The sequence below is a fragment of the Lampris incognitus genome, chromosome 4 (genome assembly GCF_029633865.1).
Source record: "Lampris incognitus isolate fLamInc1 chromosome 4, fLamInc1.hap2, whole genome shotgun sequence".
NCBI lineage: Eukaryota > Metazoa > Chordata > Actinopteri > Lampriformes > Lampridae > Lampris > Lampris incognitus.
In genome coordinates this window covers 48,958,332-48,981,210 of record NC_079214.1, presented here as the reverse complement: position 1 = coordinate 48,981,210, position 22,879 = coordinate 48,958,332, and the positions used below count along the sequence as shown (strand labels likewise).

General features: G+C 46.9%; 1 protein-coding gene across 1 annotated transcript; it reads right to left on the bottom strand.

Moving 5' to 3' along the window:
• Positions 1-13,436: 13,436 nt before the first annotated feature.
• Positions 13,437-22,229, bottom strand: glo1 (glyoxalase 1). The gene is made up of 6 exons (XM_056278814.1): positions 22,083-22,229; positions 20,351-20,433; positions 19,637-19,777; positions 18,059-18,126; positions 16,774-16,863; positions 13,437-14,319 (listed from the first exon to the last, which is right to left on the bottom strand). Exons 1-6 carry the CDS (start codon positions 22,149-22,151, stop codon positions 14,228-14,230), a joined length of 543 nt encoding a protein of 180 aa, XP_056134789.1. The 5' UTR covers positions 22,152-22,229; the 3' UTR covers positions 13,437-14,227.
• Positions 22,230-22,879: the final 650 nt, after the last annotated feature.

The following is a 22,879-nucleotide window of genomic DNA, read 5'->3' as shown; positions in this document are numbered from 1 at the left end:
TTCCCAGACATAGGACAGCACTACTCCTCAAGAACAGCCCCAACGTGTTGCAAAGCTGTCTGATGCTGTCAGAAAAGTGTGGAGATGAGATGGTTTGATGTCAGTTGGATTGTGTTGCTGTGTTGCATTGCTTTCAGGCGGTGTTTTTGCCTGTTGTGTCCTGGCATGCTTAGTGAAAAGGGCCTGTTGAACTGAGCTGTTGCATCCGAGGCATCCTATGGTGTCCTTTAGTCAAACATTTGCGACCATCAGTGAAGCCATTTGACTAGCAGACGACACTTAAGTCAGCTATGAATGGCTGTAAACACATTTCCAACGTCAATTTGACTGGAGGATGGGACAGAAATTTACCTAGAGGCATGACACAATATAAACATATTTCCCGTAAAGGAAACAGAGAGAGAGAGGCAAATTTCCACAGAAAGAGAGCAATAAAGAGCTGATAAACAGCGTCCAAGAGTCAATCTGATGCCCTTTTCACACTGGCCAAAAAACCCGCTAATGTCCGCCTTTGTCGGATGTTAGTGGGGTTTTTTGGCCAGTGTGAACCGAGTCAGAGAGAAAACAACTTTTCAGATTAATGTTATTTAAGAAGTCATCCCTTTCTCAGGGCTGCCTCATGTCAAACCTGACCTCCCATAAAGTCAGAGGTTTTCAACACACATGGTCAACACTTTATCTGGGTAGTGGACTGAGGACCAATTATTGTAAAGGCTTATTCTTCAATCATAGAATAGAATAGAATATTCTTTATTAGTCATTTTGTACATACATACATACAGATGAAATTTACTCTGTATTTAACCCATCCTAGCTGTGTAGCTAGGAGCAGTGGGCAGCCGCCATGCAGCTCCCGGGGACCAACTCTAGTTATTTTTTCCATTGCCTTGGTCAGGAGCAGAGACTGGAGTATTAACCTTAACATGCATGTCTTTTTTGATGGTGGGAGGAAACCAGAGTGCCTATAGGAAACCCATGCAGACACGGGGAGAACATGCAAACTCCACACAGAAAGGATCTGGGATGGCCTGGGGTTCGAACCCAGGACCTTCTTGCTTTGAGGCAACAGCGCTAACCACTGGGCCACCATGCTGCCCAATCATGCCACAAGTAGGCATTTGGCGATGGTTATCATAGTCAAAGGGATGTTCGTTAACACGTTTGCCATTAGCAAACTGCCACATGGCTCTCCAAATATAAGACCCATCACAGAAAAAGACACTGATATCACAATATGATTTTGTCAGTTCTCTGTGAAGTAAAGGTATAGGATAACGGTTCACATGTCGGGAATTTTTCATAGAATCTCACCTGAAGGACTATAGTACTGAAAGGTCACTCAGGGAAAACATGATTTTTTTTTTGCAAGCATCTCCCACTAGAATATTAAGCAGTGGTTCAAAGTAGTGATCTCTAAATGTGGCTCCAAGGAACAAGAGTAAGCTACAGGCAAAGGTTTTCATTTACGTCACTGATTGATATCCATTCTCCTTTAGTCCTCCACAGCCCAGAGACATTTCTCTTGGGGTTTACTATATTCTGCTGCTCAGTATGGAGGCTCCTTCACCTCCACCCTCCTAGATCATACATCTTAGCACAGCATATGACAGGTTTGATCGGAAAATCGGGTGGAGCTCAATGAAACAGTGTTGAATTGGATTAGATTAAATCTTACTTTGTGAATAGGTTAGGTAATTCCTATTTGTTGGGGCTGTATGCACTCGAGACCAGATCTGGACAATAAATTGGACCAAACTGTTAATACAGAGGCCCTGAATAAGAACGGTCACTGTAGGATGCTTTACCTTAAATTGCTGAGTTCCTTTTTGAGTCACACAGCAAAACACCATCGGCAGTAGCAACATTTTGTGGCACACCATCATGTTTTGGTGCCATGCGCATGACCAGAAGTGGAGCGTTGGCATGCTACTGGCATATGCCAACACTCCCCTGGTATGCTGGGCGCTGGCATATGCTGATGTGCTGACAATGCAAGTGCATTATTGAAAACCTCAATGGCATGCATTTCAGATTTTTCCTTGTTGCTGTGATATTGTGCACATTTATAGTGGTGAAAGAAAAAGATTAAAGAACCTGACACTTGCAGCGATCATTTTATGTGGTCAGTTTATCTAAATGCTCAGCTAATAGTCCAATTATTTTCTAGGACGCATGTTACAAACAGGTCATGGGTGGATTACTGAATGGGCCTATCGGGCGAAGAGCTCAGAGGGCCCCTGGGCCTGGGCCTCTGCGTTAAGTCACTGTTATTATCTTTGCATTTCTTGTTGCATAGACAAAGGCTTAGTCATTCATGTCAATAACAGAGCCCCCAAAGTCCTACTGAAGAACTGGAGGAAACTGCAGGTGAATGTATGTCTTGTTGGCGTTAATTGTTTGTGGATTGTAAATCCTGTCAGGGTACAGGTAAATTTAGCCATTGTGCTGTTGGCTGCAAGTCATTGTACCTGCCCTGCTGGGAGGGGGGCTTTAAGCATCCATGCCCAGGGGCCTGTTTTCTCATAATCCGCCTATGAAATAGGTTTGTCCTAACATGCAATGCAGAGTAGGACTGTGGGGAGAAACAATACTATAACCTCTACCATAGCTACTCAACATATCACTTTTGTACACAAGTATTACGAACGCTGCCTCTTAAAACAATATCACCATTCAACGCTTTAAACCACTTCATCACTTTTTTTATACAAAACAAGGACAAACAAGACGACAACAGACAAATACGACAGAAATAAACCGCTGATATCTGTCCTTAGTCTTCAGCATTGCTGCGACCATACAACAGCAGCAGTACAATTTCTTTTATATCCTATTGTAGAGCCGAAGGAACGGAGAAGACCGTAGGTTCACACTTTAGCCGTGTAGGCTACTTTCTTTAATCCACGGTAAATCAGAGAGACAACAAAACCACAGCTCGACTCAGCGGAGGCGGCAAGAATAACCAGAAAACTGGCTGGACAACCATAACTTAACCCTGCGTTAACCTGCCAGGGCAACCCTGACTTAACCCTTAGTTCCTGGGGTGAATTCTATCCCCAATACGTGTCCACCACATGAGCCCCCCCAGAATTCGCCCTAGTAATCGAAGTCAGGCAGGCGCGGGGGGACGACCGGCCGTCCGCGGCGGCTCCGGGTAACAGGGGCCGGAGTGTCTCTGGGAGGCATTGACGCGGGCCTGTGGAGGTCGGCCTGAGGAGCAGAAGAGGCAGCGCGGGCCTCCCCGGGGGGAGGGGGCGGAGCCAGGGGACGACCGTGACGAGGAGGTTGGGCTAACTCCAACGGCTGCGTCAAGTCCAGGTGTGCGGGTTTAACTCGGTCCACTGAAACATGCTCGGCCGTGTCCCCAAAATCCACCACCAGGTGCTTAGTTCCCCTTTCCAGGACACGGAAGGGGCCGTCATAAGGGGGTTGCAGAGGGGGGCGGTGTGCGTCGTGACGGATGAACACGTAGTCCACTGACTGCAGACCTGGGGGCACCTGGGACACCGGAGCGCCGTGTTGGGCGGTAGGGACGGGTGTGAAAGCTCTGACCCCGTCCAGCAAGGAGGCTCGTTGGTCCACAGCTGACCAGGGACGCGTTGCGTTGGGCATGAAATCGCCTGGGACTCGCAGCGGCGTGCCGTACACCAGCTCCGCAGAGGAGGCTTGTAGGTCTTCCTTCGGGGCGGTCCGCAGGCCCAGCATGACCCATGGGAGCTTGTCGACCCAGTTGCAGTCCTTGAGAGTAGCCCGAAGCGCAGCCTTCACGGACCGGTGGAAGCGCTCACATAGGCCGTTCGCCTGAGGGTGGTAGGCGGTAGTGCGGTGAAGCTTGACGCCCAGAGCCTCACCCACAGCATTCCATAGCTCTGAGGTAAACTGTGGCCCGCGGTCAGATGAAAGGTCGGAGGCGTACCGAAACGTGAGACCCACGACCCAATAAAAGCCCGGGCCACATCAGCAGACGTCGTGGATGCCAGGGGAACAGCTTCAGGCCAGCGCGTAGTCCTGTCCACCACAGTGAAGAGGTAGGTGAACCCATGGGAGGGGGGTAGGGGACCAACCAGGTCGACGTGGACATGGTCAAATCGTCTCTCCGGCACTGCGAAGCGTTCCAGGGGCGCCTTAATGTGGCGGTGTATCTTAGCCTGCTGACAGGCAACACACGAGTCGGTCCACGCTTTCACGTCTCTCTTAAGTCCCTCCCACACAAACTTAGCAGAGGTCAGGCGCACAGATGGCTTACCGCCTGGATGAGAGAGGCCATGCACAGCTTCAAACACGGGGCGTCTCCAGCTGTCCGGGACGATGGGCCTGGGCTGTCCTGTGGAGACGTCACACAGGAGGGTGACACCCGTGTCGCTGAAAGGAACGTCCTGCAGGCAGAGCCCCATGTCGGAGGTCCGGAGACGGAGGATGCTCGGGTCCGTGGCCTGGTCAGTGGCCATCTGTGCATAGTCCAGGCCTAGGTGGACCGCTCCAATCACTGCCCTAGAGAGGCAGTCAGCTACCTGGTTAGACTTACCAGCGACGTGCAGGATGTCGGTAGTGAATTCCGAAATGTAGGAGAGTTGTCGCTGCTGGCGAGCGGACCATGGCTCGGCCGTCTTGGACATGGCAAACGTGAGGGGCTTGTGGTCCACGTACGCAGTAAACTCTCGGCCCTCTAGCAGGAACCGGAAATGCCGGACGGCGAGCCAGAGACCGAGGAGTTCCCTGTCAAAAGTACTATACTTGCGCTCTCGGGGTGTAAGCTGGCGACTGAAAAAGGCCAAAGGCTGCCAAGCCCCCCCCACCCACTGCTCGTGAACCGCACCAACAGCAAAGTCCAATGCATCCGTGGTTATGGAAATAGGCACTGTAGGTGAAGGATGCGCTAGCAGGGTAGCCTGGGAGAGCGCAGCTTTAGTCTCGGTGAACGCACGGTCCCGCTCTGCTGTCCAGATGACCGCCTGGTTGGGGGACTTGCCTTTCAGCGCCTCGTAGAGTGGCCGGATGATAAAGGTGGCTCGAGGAATGAAGCGGTGGTAGAATGTCACCATCCCGATGAACTCCCTGAGCGCACGAGCTGTTTGGGGGCGCGGAAAGGCCACCACCGCTTCCACCTTTGAGGGCAGGGGGACCGCCCCGTCCCCAGTGATGTGGTGCCCGAGGAAATCAATGGCCGTCAGCCCGAACCGGCACTTCGCCGTGTTGACGTTCAGCCCATGCTGGCTGAGGCGTGTGAAGAGGGCGTGAAGATGGGACAGGTGTTCTTCCTCGGAGGCGCTGGCGATGAGTATGTCGTCCAAATAGACGAAGATGAAAGGAAGGCCACGGAGCACTGAATCCATCAGCCGCTGAAAGGACTGGGCCGCGTTCTTGAGTCCAAATGGCATTCGTAGGAATTCAAATAGGCCGAATGGGGTAGTCACCGCTGTCTTGGGGATGTCCGAGGGGTGCACGGGAACTTGATGATAACCACGGACCAGGTCGACTTTTGAGAAGACGCGTTTGCCAGACAGGTTTGCAGAAAAGTCCTGAATATGCGGGACAGGATAGCGGTCGGGCGTGGTGGCGTCATTTAGTCGGCGGTAGTCCCCGCATGGGCGCCAACCTCCATCAGGCTTAGCGACGATGTGGAATGGGGATGCCCACGGGCTGTCAGAGCGGCGGATGATCCCCATGCGTTCCAGGTGCTCGAACTCAGACTTGGCAATGGCGAGTTTGGCGGGGTCGAGACGCCTGGCTCTGACGTAGACCGGGGGCCCCTTCGTAGCAATGTGATGCTCCACCCCATGCTTAGCGGTGGGTGCAGAGAAGGTAGGCTGGGTGAGGTCAGGGAACTCAGCGAGGAGGCGGTTGAACTTGTCTGCCTCTGAGAGAGAGTTGGCTAGACCTGCATAGGCCGCTTCCCCCCGCGTACATGCGAAGGAGGAGAAGGTTAAGGCGTCGACCAGACGGCTGTTCTGAATGTCCACTAGCAAACCATAAGTGCACAAAAAATCAGCTCCGAGGAGGGGAAGCGTTACACTGGCCATGACGAACTCCCACGTGAAACGTTGTCCACCAAAACACAGTTCTACAGACCGCACGCCGTAGGTGTGGATAGGGCTGCCGTCAGCCGTCGCCAACTGGGGGCCCCGCTCCCCGCCCATGATGTCGACGTCAGTAGCAGGGAGCACGCTTCTCTGTGTGCCCGTGTCACAGAGAAATCGCCGACCGGAGATGGTGTCGAGGATGAAGAGTAGCCTGCTCGTATCGCCAACACTCATGGCCACTACTGAGTGTTGGCCCTCTCGTTTCCCGTCGGCCTGTAGTTGCAGGGGGAACGGCACCGTTTAGCTTTCGCACCAAATCGAGCGTGGTACATACAGAGTCCAGAGGGCTTGTAGCGGTCTGATGCTGTGGCGCCACCGTCGGGCCACGCCCGCGATGTCGGCGGGGGGGCAGTGAAGGTAGGAGCCAGCACCCCGGCATGGGAGGAACGTTGTGTAGCGACGAAGAATCGGTCAGCCTCCTTTGCCAGCTCACGGGGATCAGTGATGGTGGAGTTAGCGAGCGCAGTCTGGACGTGGGGCGGCATGTTGCGCAGAAACAGCTCCATAAACAGGAAACATGGCTTTTCTTGACCCAGTAGGTTTAACATCCTGCTCATTAGCTCCGATGGTTTGCCATTCCCAAGCCCTGAATTGCGAAGAGGCGAAGTGCTCTCTCCGTTGTTGACAGTTCAAAAGTTTCACGGAGGAGATTCCTAAGTGCGGCGTATTTACCATCGGCCGGTGGGTTGGTTATGAAACCGCTTATCCTGGAAGCCGTAGCGCCCCCCAGCGCTGCCACTACGTAGTAGTACCTGGTCTCGTCTGCTGTTATGTCTCTGAGCGCGAACTGTGCCTCAGCCTGCGCGAACCATGTAGCCGCGGAAGACTCCCAAAACTCCGGCAGTTTAATTGCAACGGCGTTCGTAGCCATAATGTGTGTGGTTTCAGAAAACTTATCCGAAAACCGACGTCGGGGTCACCAGTGTAGAGCCGAAGGAACGGAGAAGACCGTAGGTTCACACTTTAGCCGTGTAGGCAACTTTCTTTAACCACGGTAAATCAGAGAGACAACAAAACCACAGCTCGTCTCAGCGGAGGCGGCAAGAATAATCAGAAAACTGGCTGAACAACCATAACTTAACCCTGCGTTAACCTGCCAGGGCAACCCTGACTTAACCCTTAGTTCCTGGGGTGAATTCTATCCCCAATACGTGTCCACCACACTATCAACATTAGGGCCTATAGCTGCTTGGCAGTACGTTCCAAGCCTGGGCCTCTGAAGAAGTGCTTAGAAATAAAGGCAGAGGGCGTCCGGGTAGCATAGTGGTCTATTCCGTTGCCCACCAACACAGGGATCGCTTGTTTGAATCCCTGTGTTACCTCCGGCTTCGTCGGGCGTCCCTACAGACACAATTGGCCGTGTCTGCGGGTCGGAAGCCAGATGTGGGTATGTGTCCTGGTCGCTGCACTAGCGCCTCCTCTGGTTGGTCGGGGTGCCTGTTTGGGGGGGGGGCTGGGGGGAATAGCGTGATCCTCCCACGAGCTACGTCCCCCTGGTGAAACGCCTCAGTCAGGTGGAAGGAGCGGCTGGCGACTCCACATGTATCGGAGGAGGAATGTGGTAGTCTGCAGCCCTCCCCGGATCGGCAGAGCGGTGGAGCAGCGACCGCGAGACGGCTCGTAAGAGTGGGGTAATTGGCCGGGGTACAATTAGGGAGAACCTCCCCCCCAAAAAAAGTATTAATGTCCAATATTAAGAAACAGTTGTCAGTTACAGAATCAACCATTAATCTATGTGTGTGTGTGTGTGTGTGTGTGTGTGTGTGTGTGTGTGTGTGTGTGTGTGTGTGTGTGTGTGTGTGTGTGTGTGTGTGTGTGTGTGTGTGTATTTTGAAGTGTAATTTTAATTCAGGGTTTCACTCCACAAATAAACATATTGTGGCGAATTCTACTAGTGTTCCTGCTCCGAGTTCATTTGCATATTACCCACAATGCAACGGAAGTGTAAATGTTTAGGTTATGTTGTGGGATATTGAACGTGTTAAAAACGGGCATATCTGTTACAGATAGCGGGGATATGGTGGAAGGTAATGGGGACGTCATAAGAGAAGTTGTATTAGACAACATGCTATTTCCCACCATGAGGGTAAAGAGTAGGCAAATAGATAAGATCGCTTCTGTGGCCACGAGAATTATTAAACTGAGACCAATACGAACTTGTGTCTGTTATGACTAGCTTGGCTTGCGGTCATTAAAAGCTTGCTTGTTAACTCTGAAAGGTTTGCTGAGAAGTCCATTATTTGACCACGTCACAATATTGTGTTCCAAAGCCTGTCCGACTGTCTTTTCTTCAGGCCTCAATATCAATATTGTAATGTCCGTAGACGCCTTGTCTTACTGACATAAGAATAATTCAAGAACGAGCCGACTTCGTAGGTTCTTAACTGTGTAGCTTTTACTAGCGTTCATCCGACATACAACCTTCATAACATGCGCTTCTAACTTCCTGTATACGTCACACGCACTGCACGTACACCCGTGAGTAGGTCAAGTTAAACACGTGACCTTTCATTCATTACATCTCCCCCTCTAAGATGATTTTCTAACCTGTATATCACCCCCCTTTTCACAAAAAAAATAAAAAATCCCCCACAGTACACAAGTCCATACGCCTCACAAATCCAGCCGGATTGCAGGCTTGCTCACCCTGCCAGAGCGAGTAACATATGGTGTGGAAGTTGGCATTTCTGCTGCTCGGGACTCATCCGTGTTTCCACTCTCCCCTGGAGTGACATGGTCAGGATCCCTGCTGACAAAGGTGAGTGTTTTAGGTGTGGCCAACAGGTGGCGCCTGTTCCTTCTGTAATGTTCACCTTGAGCTGTCTCCACTATGTAGGATCTGGGAGTGGAGCTCTGACTGTGAACAACTGCTGGCATTGTCCATGTTTTCTGTCCATCAGATTTGGTGAGTACTGCGTCACCCGAGTTCAGTGGGCGCAGTGTCCGCACGCCGTTCCTGCGGTTGTAGTAGAAAGCCTGCCTCGATTTGGCTGCGGCGTCAGCGGTTTTGATCAGTTCCTCTTTAGGCCAGGCCGGTTTCATGTTATGCTGCAATGTGGGTAAGGTGGTTCTGAGTCTCCTACCCATGAGCAATTCCGCTGGACTGGCTCCAGTGGAAGAAGAGGGTGTAGCTCTGTATGTCAACAGGGCGAGGAGAGGGTCTTCCTGCCTTAATATGCTTTTGGCTATCTGAACAGCCCTCTCTGCCTGTCCATTACTCTGGGGGTAGTGTGGGCTTGAAGTCACATGGATGAAATCATAATCCTCACTGAACCTCCTCATCTCTTCTGAAACTAGCTGTGGCCCATTATCGCTAACTACAATTTCAGGGATACCAAAACGTGCAAATGTAGCCTTCAGCCTAGCTACAACCTGACTGCTAGTAGTTGTTGGTAGATTTAGGATCTCCAAAAACCTGGAATAATAGTCAGACACTATCAAGTAGTTTTGCTTTTTGTACTCACACAGGTCTATGCCAACTTTCTGCCATGGTCTGGATGGGAGCTCACTTGACATTAAAGGCTCTTTTCTCTGTGTGTTCTTGTGTTCTCTGCAGAATTGACATTGCTGTATCTTTGTTGTAATGTGCTCTGTCATTTTGGGCCACCACACTGACTGGCTAGCTCTCTCTCTGCACTTAACTATCCCCAGGTGCCCGTCGTGTATTCTGTCTAAGATCACCTCCCTCATCTCTGTGGGAATGACGATACGACTGCCTCTGATGACTAAACCATCTACCTCAGATAACTCCCCTCTCACCTGATAAAAGTCTCTGACTGTCTCCGGCACTTTATCGACATACTCAGGCCAGCCGTGTCTGATGAAGCCCAACACTGTCTGGAGCTGCAGATCCCCATCCGTGCTCTGTTTTATCTCCTGCATCCTTTGAGGTGTCGCAGGCACCTGGCACACGATGGCATCAATGTGCGCTGCAACATCATCATGAGAAGCACCATCTCCGTAGCACTGCTCTGGGCCTCTGGAGAGTGCATCAGCCACAGCTAAAGTTTTGCCTGGTGCGTATTCAGCCACTGCATTGAAACGCATCAGCCTCATTAACAGTCTCTGGCACCTAATGGGCACATTATCCAAGTCTTTGCTGTTCATGAGAGGCACTAGTGGTTTATGATCGGTGACAAGTCTGAAATTGTCAAGCCCAAACAAGTACTTCTCGAACCTTTCACATGCCCAGACGCTGGCTAAGCACTCTTTCTCGATCTGTGCGTACCTTGTCTCTGCGTCACTCAGCCGTCGGGAGCAGTAGGCCACGGGCTTCCAGTGTTCCCCGTGCTGCTGGAGCAGAACGCCTCCCAGCCCGTAGCTGCTGGCATCTGCTGACACCACCGTAGCCTTAGTGACGTCATAAAAGGTGAGTACCGGGGCGGTGGCGAGTGCTGCTTTAAGGTCTTGGAATGCTGTGTTCTGTGCAGGTCCCCACAGCCACTCTGTCGTTGCTTTAAGCAGTCCATAAAGCGGCTGACCTACAGTGGACAGCTCTGGGACGTATTTTGCCAAATAGTTCACCATCCCGAGGAACCTCTTGAGTTCCGTCACGTTCTGGGGCTGAGGAAAGTTCTCTATTCCGGCCACTTTGTCCGGGTCAGGTCTGATGCCTGCCTCGTCGATGATGTGACCAAGGAAGCGGACTTGTTTCTGTTTGAACTTGCATTTCGCTTGGTTCAGTTTGAGACCTGCTGTTTCAATGACCCCCAGCGCCTCTGCTAGGCGCCGGTCATGGATTTCCTCAGTCTCTCCATGTATAAGGATGTCATCCATGTACACCTCTGTGCCCTCTAGCCCGGTCAGAGTTTCCGCCATCTTTCTCTGGAAAATCTCTGGAGCACTCGTTATACCAAATGGAAGGCGGCAGAAAGCATACCTCCCAAATGGGGTGATGAATGTGGTGAGCCCCCTGCTGTCTTCATGCAAGGGGATCTGGTAAAACCCACTTGCTGCATCCAACGTTGTGAAGAACTTTGACCCTGCGAGCCTTGGCATTATTTCCTCCATAGTGGGCAGCACGTATTTCTCACGTTTCACCGCTCGATTCAGCCTCCTGAGGTCAGCGCAGCAGCGAACCTCTTTCTTGTTCGGTTTCAGCACCGGCACCATAGCGGCGCACCATTCTGTGGGCTGAGTCACTTTTTCAATAATGCCCTCATTTTCCATGCGCTGCAGTTCTTTCTTAACCAGTGGTACAAGTGGCAGCGGTATCCGTCTGGCTGTATGCACCGCGTATGGCTGGGCACCCTCCACCAGAGCTATTTTCACTGGGTCTGTTTTCAGCAGTCCACTTGAACCGAAAACTCCACTGACCTCATTCATCCGCTTCACTAGACCCATCTCCACTGCCTCTGGACGACTCAGCAGACAGCTGCCTCTCCCCTTGATCACATACACTGGAAAGGAGTATTGTTTCTCCTTGTAGTTGGTTGTGGCTTGAAACTGTCCTATGCAGCTGATGTTTCCACCTGGGCTTACGAAGCATGTGTCAGGAGGTCCCAGTTTTATGTTTGGCTTCAGCTTTTTAAATGTCCCTTGGTTGATAACAGTAGCGTCAGCCCCCGTGTCAATTTTAAAGGTTATTGGTACATCACTTATTGTTAAACTAACAGTCCAATCTTCCTGACTGCTCTCTTTGCCAACTTCTCCCAGAAAGTACAGCTGTTTAACCTCTTCAGTGACTTCTCTCACCGCTTTAGAGTGACATACACGCTCCCAATGTCCCTTTTTATGACACTTGTTGCACTTACTGTTCGTTGCAGGACACTTCCGCTCATCGGTGTGCTGCGTCTTGCCGCACCTCCCGCATTCATCTACTTTGTTGGTTGCAGGTCTGCTGCCACCATGACGCTGTCCGCCCTTTTTGTTTTGGCGTCCGTCCCGCCGTCGGACAACATTGACGTTAGCCAGCTGGGCCTCTGGTTGGTTAGCTTGGAGGCTGAGCTGCTTTGTTATTGCCTCCGCCTGGCGCACTTGTTCAATGACTTTCACCAGAGTAAGGTCCGCTGTGAGCTGGAACTGACGGGAGAGCACTTTGTCTTTTATGCCCACTACCAGACGATCTCTGATATGTTCATCCCTCTTGTCCCCAAACTCACAGTGTTCAGACAGCTCATACAATGTCCGGATGTACATCTCCGCTGTCTCTCCTGGCTGCTGGCTACGTTGATAGAAGCACGCCCTCTCATGTATGATGTTACGGCGGGGAATAAAGTAGCCGTCGAACTTTTTCAGTACGATATCATAGTCCACTTTATCACCCTCCGCGGCGAAGTCAAACGAGCTGAATATCTTTTCAGCCTCGCTGCCCATTGCATAAATCAGCGAACTCACTTGAATCTCCCCGTCGTCTTTATCCAGCTTTGTCGCGAGCCTGAAGCGCGAAAACCGTTGTTTCCACTCCGGCCATTCAACGGGGCAGTCAAACTTGAATTCACTCGGCGGATTAAACTTCGGCATGACCGCTCGTGTTCCGATACACAGACTATTCTGACACCATGTAATGTCCGTAGACGCCTTGTCTTACTGACATAAGAATAATTCAAGAACGAGCCGACTTCGTAGGTTCTTAACTGTGTAGCTTTTACTAGCGTTCATCCGACATACAACCTTCATAACATGCGCTTCTAACTTCCTGTATACGTCACACGCACTGCACGTACACCCGTGAGTAGGTCAAGTTAAACACGTGACCTTTCATTCATTACAAATATGGAAGCAAAAGTAGATTATTATCAGTAAAGAGAACAACCATCACAAAGCAGAGTGATGGGACTCGTTTGGAATTTTTTTTCCCCTTTTCTCACAATTTAGTGGCCAATCGATCCCTATTCTCGTTCAAACACCCACCCTCGCACTGCATGCGTTCGCCAACTGCATCTCTCCGGCCGGCAGTCTGGAAGGAGACGCCTCGCCACTTTCGTGACAAGGCGAATCCAGGCCGAACCACTGCTGCTTCCCCACCACACCACACACACACACACACACACACACACACACACACACACACACACACACACACACACACACACACACACACACACACACACAGACGCATTCATGTGACGGAACACAAGCCGACTCCGCCCCACTCCCGAAGATCGAGTCCGGCCATAGTCGGATCTGACGAGATCGGGGCGCGAACCCCGGTCCCCAGACTGCGCAACCGCATCGAGAGCCGATGCTCAGACCGCTACACCACCGCGGACCCTCTCATTTGGAAATCTACTAAGTCCACATTTTCCCACCAATTCGTTCTGGAGGCTTCCTTGATTTGACTCCGATTGTACAGTTCAGTATTCTTTTTAATCAAGTATTTATTACAAAACAATAAAAAAAATCAAAAGAATAGCGTAAAGCAGATTCATTACCAGTTTATTTGAATTTTTTTCCCATAAACTAACATTCAAATGGCAACTTTGTGAAGGAGAACATCGTCAAAATACAACCCCCCAAATGTGGACATTCTAGTTACAAGCGACAGACACCTAGAAGGACTTTGAAAATTTATTTGTAAGGTTTGCTGCGACTTTTCGCGCTGTCGGGAAATAAATAAAAACACATTGGCCTAAATCAATGGTTGATATTTTAGGGAAGAACTTTGGGTTTATGCTAAAATAAGGCAGATTCTGAAAATGGTCAGCATGTCTATCAGTAAACAGGGAAGTATCTACCTGTCAAATAGCAGCATGCATTTTTGGCATGAAGTTCTCTTGCGCAAAAAAAAGTACTGCACATTGGTGCTAGAATAGCAATAAAACTACATACAGGCCCTAAACACGAGCAGAAATTGCATGAGCCAGTTGTTTTTAACTGCGACATTCTGTTGTGACTGCAGAGCAGGACTGCATGTCATTTCAGTATCAGTATAGGTGGACACAAACAAAACTGAGCCTAAACAGTTACACATAGAAATCGCTATGCTTAGCAATGACTGTCGTGTAACCTGTTTGTTAAATCAACCAATCTAACATTAGTCCATCTTGAGTCAAAGTAGAGGTGGTCCTGCTCCGTTACTATTCCCCCCCGACTCCCCGACTTGTGCTGCTTTGTTTGCTAGTCTCCAATGCTTTGCCCTCCCCACGAAGCCACAGCAGGCATGGTCTCAGTCTGTCCTGCAGCAGGTGGCACGTTGTCATCATTGTCTAAGAGGTAATGGAGACCATGTTGTTGGGACTCAAGATCTCAATCCAATAACCGTCAGGGTCCTGAATGAAAGCCAAGCCTTTCATTTTACCTGACGGAGACAGAGAGACATTAAATATTAAAGATTAATAAGTAATTGTGAAGCAACAGTTATACAACATTCTCATTTGTTTCAAACTACTTGAGTCTACATATAGAGCTGAAACCACTATTTAACATTATCCAAGATGTCAACAATAAAAAAATTGGGGACAAAAATATACATTGTCGACTAGTTGTTTTCAAATGGACTTTTTTCAGTAATGGTAGTGACGCTTAGTTCCAGAAGATGTCTGCATGACGGACACTGAAAGTCAGCATCTCAAGCTAAAAGGTGATAAACCGATTAATCGTTAGCTGCAGCCCTACCTACATAAATTCATCTTTAAATATTTGCTGGAACAAAAACAATGGCTTTTAATAGAAGCTTTAATACCAACATGGCACTTTTTTTTAGGAACACTAAGTTAAACAAATGACTTAAGTGAGAAATACAAACACTGTGCATCATTTAATCAAGCAGGATACAAATGCTTTTCTTCATAAATTGTTCATACAGATGTTAACGTAAAGTGTGGTCTTCATGAGATTTTTTTTTTCTCCCCTTTTTTGCCCTAATTGTACTTGGCCAATTACCCCACTCTTCCGAGCCGTCCCGGTCGCTGCTCCACCCCCTCTGCTGATCTGGGGGGGGGGGGGCTGCAGACTACCACACATTAAACAGTCGGACCCTTTAGTTGACTGGTTAACGCTGTCGCCCGCGGTGCGGAATACACGAGTTCGCATCCCGGCTGTGGTGGTTCTCGGCTGCCCCCGAGTTCGCTGCATCCTCTGATACATGTGGAGCTGCCAGCTGCTTCTTTTCACCTGACAGAGAGGGGTTTCACCAGGGGAAGTAGCATGTGGGATGATCACGCTATTCCCCCCAGTTCCCCCTACCCCCCGAACAAGTGCCCCAACCGACCAGAGGAGGCACTAGTGCAGCGACCAGGACACATACCCACATCCGGCTTCCCACCCGCAGACACAGCCAATTGTGTCTGTAGGGACGCCCGACCAAGCTCGAGGTAACACGGGGATTCAACCTGGCAATCTCTGTGTTGGTAGGCAACAGAATAAACCGCTATGCTACCTGGATGCCCCTTTATGAGAATCTTTGAGTCACCCACAGATTTAGTTCATGTCCGTTAGTGATCTCCTGTTGCTCTTTTGGGTTTAAATGAAGGTTATTGATCAAGGGCTGTTCTTAAGCTAGGGTAATTTACATGTCAAGTAATTTTGTTTTTAATCTCACCAATGCTGGTGCTCTATTTGGGACACTGCATAAACCTCCACTATTATTTCTTTCCAGATTTTTTTTCCTTTTTTTTTTTTGGTGCGGTAATGCCATTGCCAACACTCCTAAACAAAATGTACTCTGTATTGTACAGTATAATGTCCAACTCAGATTCTGAAAAAAATCTTATTATTCTGTTTTTTTGGAAACCATTCTGCTCTTTTTTTGGATTAGGAGCCTTCCTTCTTCTCCTTATATAGGAATTTAAGGGAAGTCTCTCATGGTAATGACATGTATCATGAATCGAGTCTTTCGGTTACAAAAGATTGGTACTTAATAACGTGTGTGTGTGTGTGTGTGTGTATGTGTGTGTGTGTGTGTATATATATATAAACATGGATACAGGAAAAAAGATTTTAATGCACAGCAGGTGCATTAAAATCTGCTATGCATTAAAATCTTTTTTCCTGTATCCGTGTTGATATATTCCGCTTCTCATTAGTCGAGCACTCAACACCATTGATGGTTTCGGAAAAAAACGCTATACATATATAATCCAGTGATTCAAGTAATTCTTTAATGGACAGTACAAGCCTGTTTCATGCCATAAGTAATCATCAGCTGTCAATCAGATTGACAGATATATATATATATATATAAAGATTGACACATGGGGCCCATTAGAAGCACAACTGTTTGACTTCCTAATGATGGAGCCTGCCCCTTTGCCTACATATTTACCAGTAACTATTTGGTGCACAATTAAGAATTTCAATATTTTGGAATCCACCCATAAGTGTGAACAGTAGATAAACACCTAGATGCCTGTCTTGCCTTAAAGGCCATCATTTTCACCTTAATCTAATTTTAATTAATGAAACCTTCCCACCTGTACCTAGTCTTGCTCTTGTCCAAGACTGTATGGCTCTTATTTCATACCAAGCTTTATCTTCTTAGCTGACAATGGCCTCTTGATTATTTTAGGGTCAGAGGAATGTTTTCAACTTTTCCTACCGTCTGACCTATGCAGATCTGATCCTTTATATTGGTAAACGCTGGTGGTTTTGGAATAGAAGCATAGTACTGCAGCACTCATTTTCAAGTTGCTCCAGACTTTAAATAACCTGTCAGAAGCACATGACTATAGAGAAGCCGTGTACTGTCTAAGGCTCCCCAACATAAATTGTTACAGTTTTAACCATCGAAAATCCTATTAACTTAAATGCTTACCATCATCTGGCTTCTTGACAAATGTCACTCCTTGTTCCTGAAAAAGTTTGCAGGCAGCATAGACATCAGGAACCGCAATTCCAATGTGTCCTGTCAAATAAAATGCGGAAGGAAGAGCATTACAATCATTTTTAGCTGAAAAGTGGGTTTTCATGTACCAGGCAGTCATCCTGGAGGATTGGTGCAGCGATGGATCAAGTCAGAGATTCAAATTCTCATTTATTTCACAAGCAACAAGAATATTCTTTGAACCATAACATAAACTGTTAAAAACAGAAAGTCATGTTCTTCTAAACAACAGTGTTCCTCAATGACAACAAAACTGAATTCGTCATCTTTGGTGCTACAACTCCCTGGGATCACCAAATCAGGGCATCCATGAGGCCCCCTGGTTCTCATTCTAAGACAAAAATAAGAAATGCAGCGGGATTTTTTTCTTTTTTTAATCAAACGTTTTCACGTCACATATTACCTTCTCAAGTAAAACTGCTTTTTCCAGCTTAAGACATATTGCTAAAATCAGCCCTCTCCTATCCTGATGCCAAAGAACTAATCCACCATGCCTTTGCTACTGGGGCTCCAAGACTTTGAAAAAGCCGTAGAGAATCTCAGACTAGGCTCGCCACACTACTCCCCCACCCCAATCTCTTCTTAAAACTTTATTCAAAATTTGTTTTTTGTAGCGATTATTTTTTTTCTCCTTTCCAACATTTTTATGTTTTCCTCTTAGGTCAGAACATACTGGCGCCAGCTGACATGTGTCAAGAAGGATGCTGTAATTTACTTCAATCTAAAACCACCACAGTCAACGCGTGTGTACTTGATGAGCCATGAACTCTCTGAACACCGTTTTATTCTGAGTGTTTTCTATGGGAAGGTGTTTGTTGCTTTTGCAGAGCAGTGCTAAATACAGCGGTGTTCATATTTAATGGGCATCAGCTGGCGTCTAATGTGTTTTACAGATGGTGCTTGACTTGAATACTATGACTTGGCACTCTGGCTCTGTGCTGGTATATACTAGCCTTTATTGTTTGTGTTCCTTTATCCTTGCTATATAAATGCATTCTGAACTGAATTTAAACATGTTTCTGCATTGTATCCCCTTTATGGCTATATATTGTGTTGTATTTCTTGCTGCAAAAGTTTTTTCCAAAAAATCTTTAACGTTACACCCTTCTAGTTACCCAGAGGATCCAACGTTTTCTTGACCCTTTTTTTTTTACTCTCCCTGTCTGATATCAGAACACAAACATCTGGGTCCTTACAGTGCAAGGCACAAACTCACCGAACCCACGAGGATCCGAGTTGCCATTGTGATAAATCTGGCTGTCATCGGTCTCAGATCCCCAGTTACTGGAAGAAAGGAGGAGAGGGAGAAGTTCGGGGATTTCAGATGGGTTATGATGGTCATTATAACCTACACTTTCAAACGAATCTAGTCACCGGCACCTTACTCACGCTCATGTCTCACACATACTTATCTGACACACATTAGATGTCCTCTCCCAGCAACCAACTCTAAATGGTGATGAAAGCATAATTTTTTTTCCTGAAACGTCCCAGTTGATAAAATCCATAATCACAGGTATCCATCCATCCATCCATCCATCCATCCATCCATCCATCCATCCATCCATCCATCCATCCATCCATTATCCAAGCCACTTATCCCAATTAGGGTCACGGGATGCTGGAGCCTATCCCAACAGTCATTGGGCAGCAGGCAGGGAAACACCCTGGACAGGCCGCTAGTCCATCACAGGGCCGACACATTCAAACCTAGGTATAATTTAGTATGGCTGAGTCACCTGACCTACATGTCTTTGGACTGTGAGAATCACAAATAATAAATAATAATAATATATAACAATGAATAATCACAAGTATAATAATGTGAAACTTTAAGGAACCCAGACTGAAAAGTTTATTTTTGCATGTCCCCCTACACAAGCGAATGAGAGCACGGGGTCAACTCCAGGAGCAGCCCCCCTGAAACTGGGAAGACTAAAGTGATTTCTCAGAGACAAGGAGCTTGGGCCTGAGTCTTCCAGTAGAAGGGAACTCTTTTGGCTAGGCTAATCTGTTATAGATTAACTAAACCAGATCAGGCTTTTCTGTTTAGTTAATCATATCCAATAATATTATTTTGGGATTTTGGTTTCCAGAATTAAATAGTGCCTATGGAGATATTGAAACCCTCTATTTACTTATTGTGATTTTTTTTTAAAGCAGTCTAAATGTTTATGTCAGACATAAATTTGGGACTAAATAATATTCCTCCAAATAATTTGGTCTAATAACTGCAAACTGGATATATGCTCCTCAACCATGAAACTTCCAGACCCTTACGGTCAATAGGTACTGGTATTTTAAAAATCCAATAGGGCCACAAGAAAACTGCTGGGGATACTGCTTTTAGCATCGATGCTCCCAGATGCTGGAACAGCCTCCCTCTGGACATAAACATCCAAACACGCCACCATTTTAAAAAGTAACTTGAAATTAAACATGCTTTTGATTAAATTGAAAATATATTTGTATATACATTTTTTATGCATGCTAAATAAATCCAGGTAAGGAAATCACAGAAAGTTGAATCAGTTCATCTAGACACAACCAGATGAACTGATTCAACTTTCTATATTTGTATATGTTTCTTACTAATGTTGTTTCCCTGTTGTTTATTTAAAAAAAATTGTTTTATTGTAAATCACATTGAGTTCACTCTGATACGAAATGCACTATAAAAATAAAGCTCGACTTGACTAAATTATCTCATCCCATTACTGGGGAAATAGCCAAGCGTCTTATTTTAGCCATGATTGTATCCCAGGCTACATGGTAACCCACCCCTGTGCCTTACTGTGTCAGCTCAATGGTGGCTCTTCTGGAGAAGGTCCAAGCTGTTTTCTCCTTAACATCAGTAGGAACCTCTTTTTTGTCCTCATAGCCAAGGAAAAATAGAGAGAAACGCATGGAGGGGAAGTCAAACTTCTGCAAGAGCCTGGGAGATGGAGCACATGGGAGAAAGAAATCACTTAATTGTGATGGTACACTTGATTATAATGGCACATACAAAGGGATAACGAAACCTGACAAGCTGCAAGTAATAAGCTATAATAAATTTCAACCACTGTACTGAGTTGTTCCAAGGAAACGGGAATGCATTAAGCAAGCTCTGAACATTGTGTAGTACAGACTGACAGGGAAAACGTTTTTATTAAGTAGATTTTTTTTTTAGCTTAAGTGCTGCATATTAAAAACTTTTTTTCCCCTTATTTCCTGTTCAATCAACTTGGGCGCTAAACAAAAGTCTTATAATGGCAGGAAAACGCTTGTTTCACTGTCTGTGTGTGTGTGTATCTGTCCCCTGGTAATCTCGCATACTACTGACCCCTTTCTGGGGGCCAACTTTATAAACAGTAGTATAAAAACTGCTCTACACTACTTTTTCCATTTGCAATTTAATTAGGTTCTATAAACTTTAGGTTTTCTTAATCCATGTTACAATGTTTGCCCCCCCACACACACACACAAACACACACACACACACACTACAGCCGGTAGCAATACTCACGTCATGCCAAGTATTCTAGTGTAGAAGTCCAAGGATTTCACAGGATCCTTGACACGCAACATGGTCTGCTGCATCATGAAGTCCTGAGGTGTCACAGATTGGGGATGAGGGCAAGGGCAGAACAGAGATTGTTAGGCTCCGCAGGTGTGAACAGGCATCAACATCCCCACAATGGCTACAGGGTGAGCTACAAGATTGGGCAACAACCCAACCCTAGTAAATTCAGGCTTCAGCTGAATTTATCTTGACAAGCCCCTTTGGCAAGCAACCGACTATCACTTGGTGATCCTATTATACAGTTGCACCAGTCAGCCTATTTTTTTTAAACATTTCTTCATTGAATTATTTTGTTTTAGAAAAGGGAACACAGAACAAGGTATATGTGTATACAAAAACACAGAACAGATGATGATGAATATACAATGAATAAATTCAAATATTGCTGTTGCAGCTACAAAAGTGCAATATAAAATGCAACTTGACTGATTGTTAAAAAAAAAGCAAAAGGAAAAAAAGGGGGGGTACAGCCCTAAATGGCAATCAGTTCAATACAGTTCAACATTCCACCCATCTACTTAAATATTATGATTGTCCAGGAAGTTACAGAAGTCAGTACAGTCAGCCTATTTGGCTGACGGATTTTTGAAAGCACAAGCCACTGCTGTCTGCAGGTTTAAAAAAAGATCTATAATTGGTTTCTTGCCCAGTCATAGTGACCAAAGACTGTGTGGGACCAGGAGGAGTTATCACTGGGGGAGCCGAGCCAAGCTGGAGCCTGGACCAGGAAGATCTAATTTTCATGTGACACAACCTCTGGGATCTGTGGCTCTCTTGTCTCCGCCTCAATTCAAAACCTATTTGGAGTAGTAGCTTTTAAACTAAGTGTACCAAACGTTGAGAAAACCTTCCTAATTTCTGAGTCCAGTATTCTTTCAAACAATCCACGTCTGTCTCACAGCGTTCAGCTCATCTTCTGGCCCCTTTCTCCTCTTCGCCATCCCTTCACACCTGCTGCAGATCAAGTAGGTGAACTCAATGAGGTTTCACTGCTTTCACCGGGACTCGCCTGCAAATTCGTGTCCTTCACCCTTTTACTGACCATCTTGACTATAATGAAATATGACCCCAATATGGTGAGTTACCTGCAAGAACGGCTTGACTACCTTACTAGTCAGGACCAAACTTTTCAGTCCACAGCAGGTTGACATTTTGTAGCTCCAAAACCAGACCACTGCATTTGGTTGAGTCAGCGCAGGCCAATAGTTATAACTTCTAACAAACCAACTCAACTTGTGGCAGTGTGACAGTTGGTGTTATCTTTGCATGAGACTATTTTCCTTTCCGGTCCATCCACCAACTGGGCTGTCAAGCGGCGAACACAAGCTCCTTCTCCCTGAGTGCCATTTAAATGTCATATAACCAAGATAGTATAATGTTTCCTATCTAGGGCCTGCGTGCATATTTAATACCCTGATCAAAGATCTAATCCATTAGCACACACGCCAAACAAGGCCTGTATCGCAACCAAAACCGTTTAATTAAAACAAATATGCAACTTGGTAGCGTTATTAAAAGGAATATGGCTTGGACAACGCGTTACCCTACCAGTTACAACAGTAAAGTGGCGTTATCGCCTCCAGACAACTTGTAAGCACGTTTAAAGGTGGCCTTTTTCGGTGTGTTGGACCCGGGCAGACACCCCAGGTCCAACTCAAATAACAAACAAACTCACCTTCGTGACCGGGTCTCCATCTTTGCAAGCTGCGGCCGTTGCTTCATCCGACAAGCCTTGATCGCTCATTTTACCGATTTAATGATAAGGGGTGGCCGAAGACCGGCGGTGCCTGGGAACCGAGTGGCAGATCGGAGGCGGACGAGACGGGGCAGGAAGTAGGAATTCGGACTGTGGGCCAGCGCGCATGCGCAGCTGCTGCGCCCCTGGCTCACGGGTGAAAAGGATATTTCGTCACCTTCTTAAATGGGCCTGTCATATTTTCAAGCTTTTCAAAAAAAACAGAATAAAATAACCCTTTTGTGTGACATGATTAAGAAATATCATATATTCTATATTGTTTTCAATTTATTCTGTTTTTTGAAAAACTTGAAAATATGACTCAGGCCATTATTTTAAGAAGGTGACGATTTGATATACTGATAGTATTATGTAATATGCGCTGTGCAACGCACACACATATTGTTATTATTCATACTTATTCTTACACAAACTTCGTCGCGTAACTAGTCCTGCAGCTTTGGCAACCCTCTCCCCCCACAAATTATACATCAAATCGTCCTGTTCTATCGGGAAAGGAGTGCTACGACTTTTCTCCGCAATTCGAGTAACTATGGCGACGGAAATCGCAAAAAAACTGCGAAAATGTCATAGAAAAACAATGGGAAGTCGTGAAACTTGTCAAATCCACCCCTAGCTCTTTGGAGCTACATTACTTCGTCACAGTTTAACGTAGAAACATGGTTGAAACTTTAAACGGGTCACAAGACTCCAGATTTTGTTGAGCTGAATCAAGA

What these genes read in the sequence shown, in the direction of transcription:
- glo1 (XM_056278814.1), bottom strand. Translation starts at nt 22,151, where the DNA reads ATGAGCGATCAAGGCTTGTCGGATGAAGCAACGGCCGCAGCTTGCAAA. An exon ending in ACTAGAATACTTGGCATGAC is followed by an intron (nt 19,778 to 20,350) that starts GTGAGTATTGCT and finishes TCCATCTCCCAG; the next exon opens with GCTCTTGCAGAAGTTTGACT. An exon ending in CTCGGATCCTCGTGGGTTCG is followed by an intron (nt 16,864 to 18,058) that starts GTGAGTTTGTGC and finishes TTTATTTGACAG; the next exon opens with GACACATTGGAATTGCGGTT.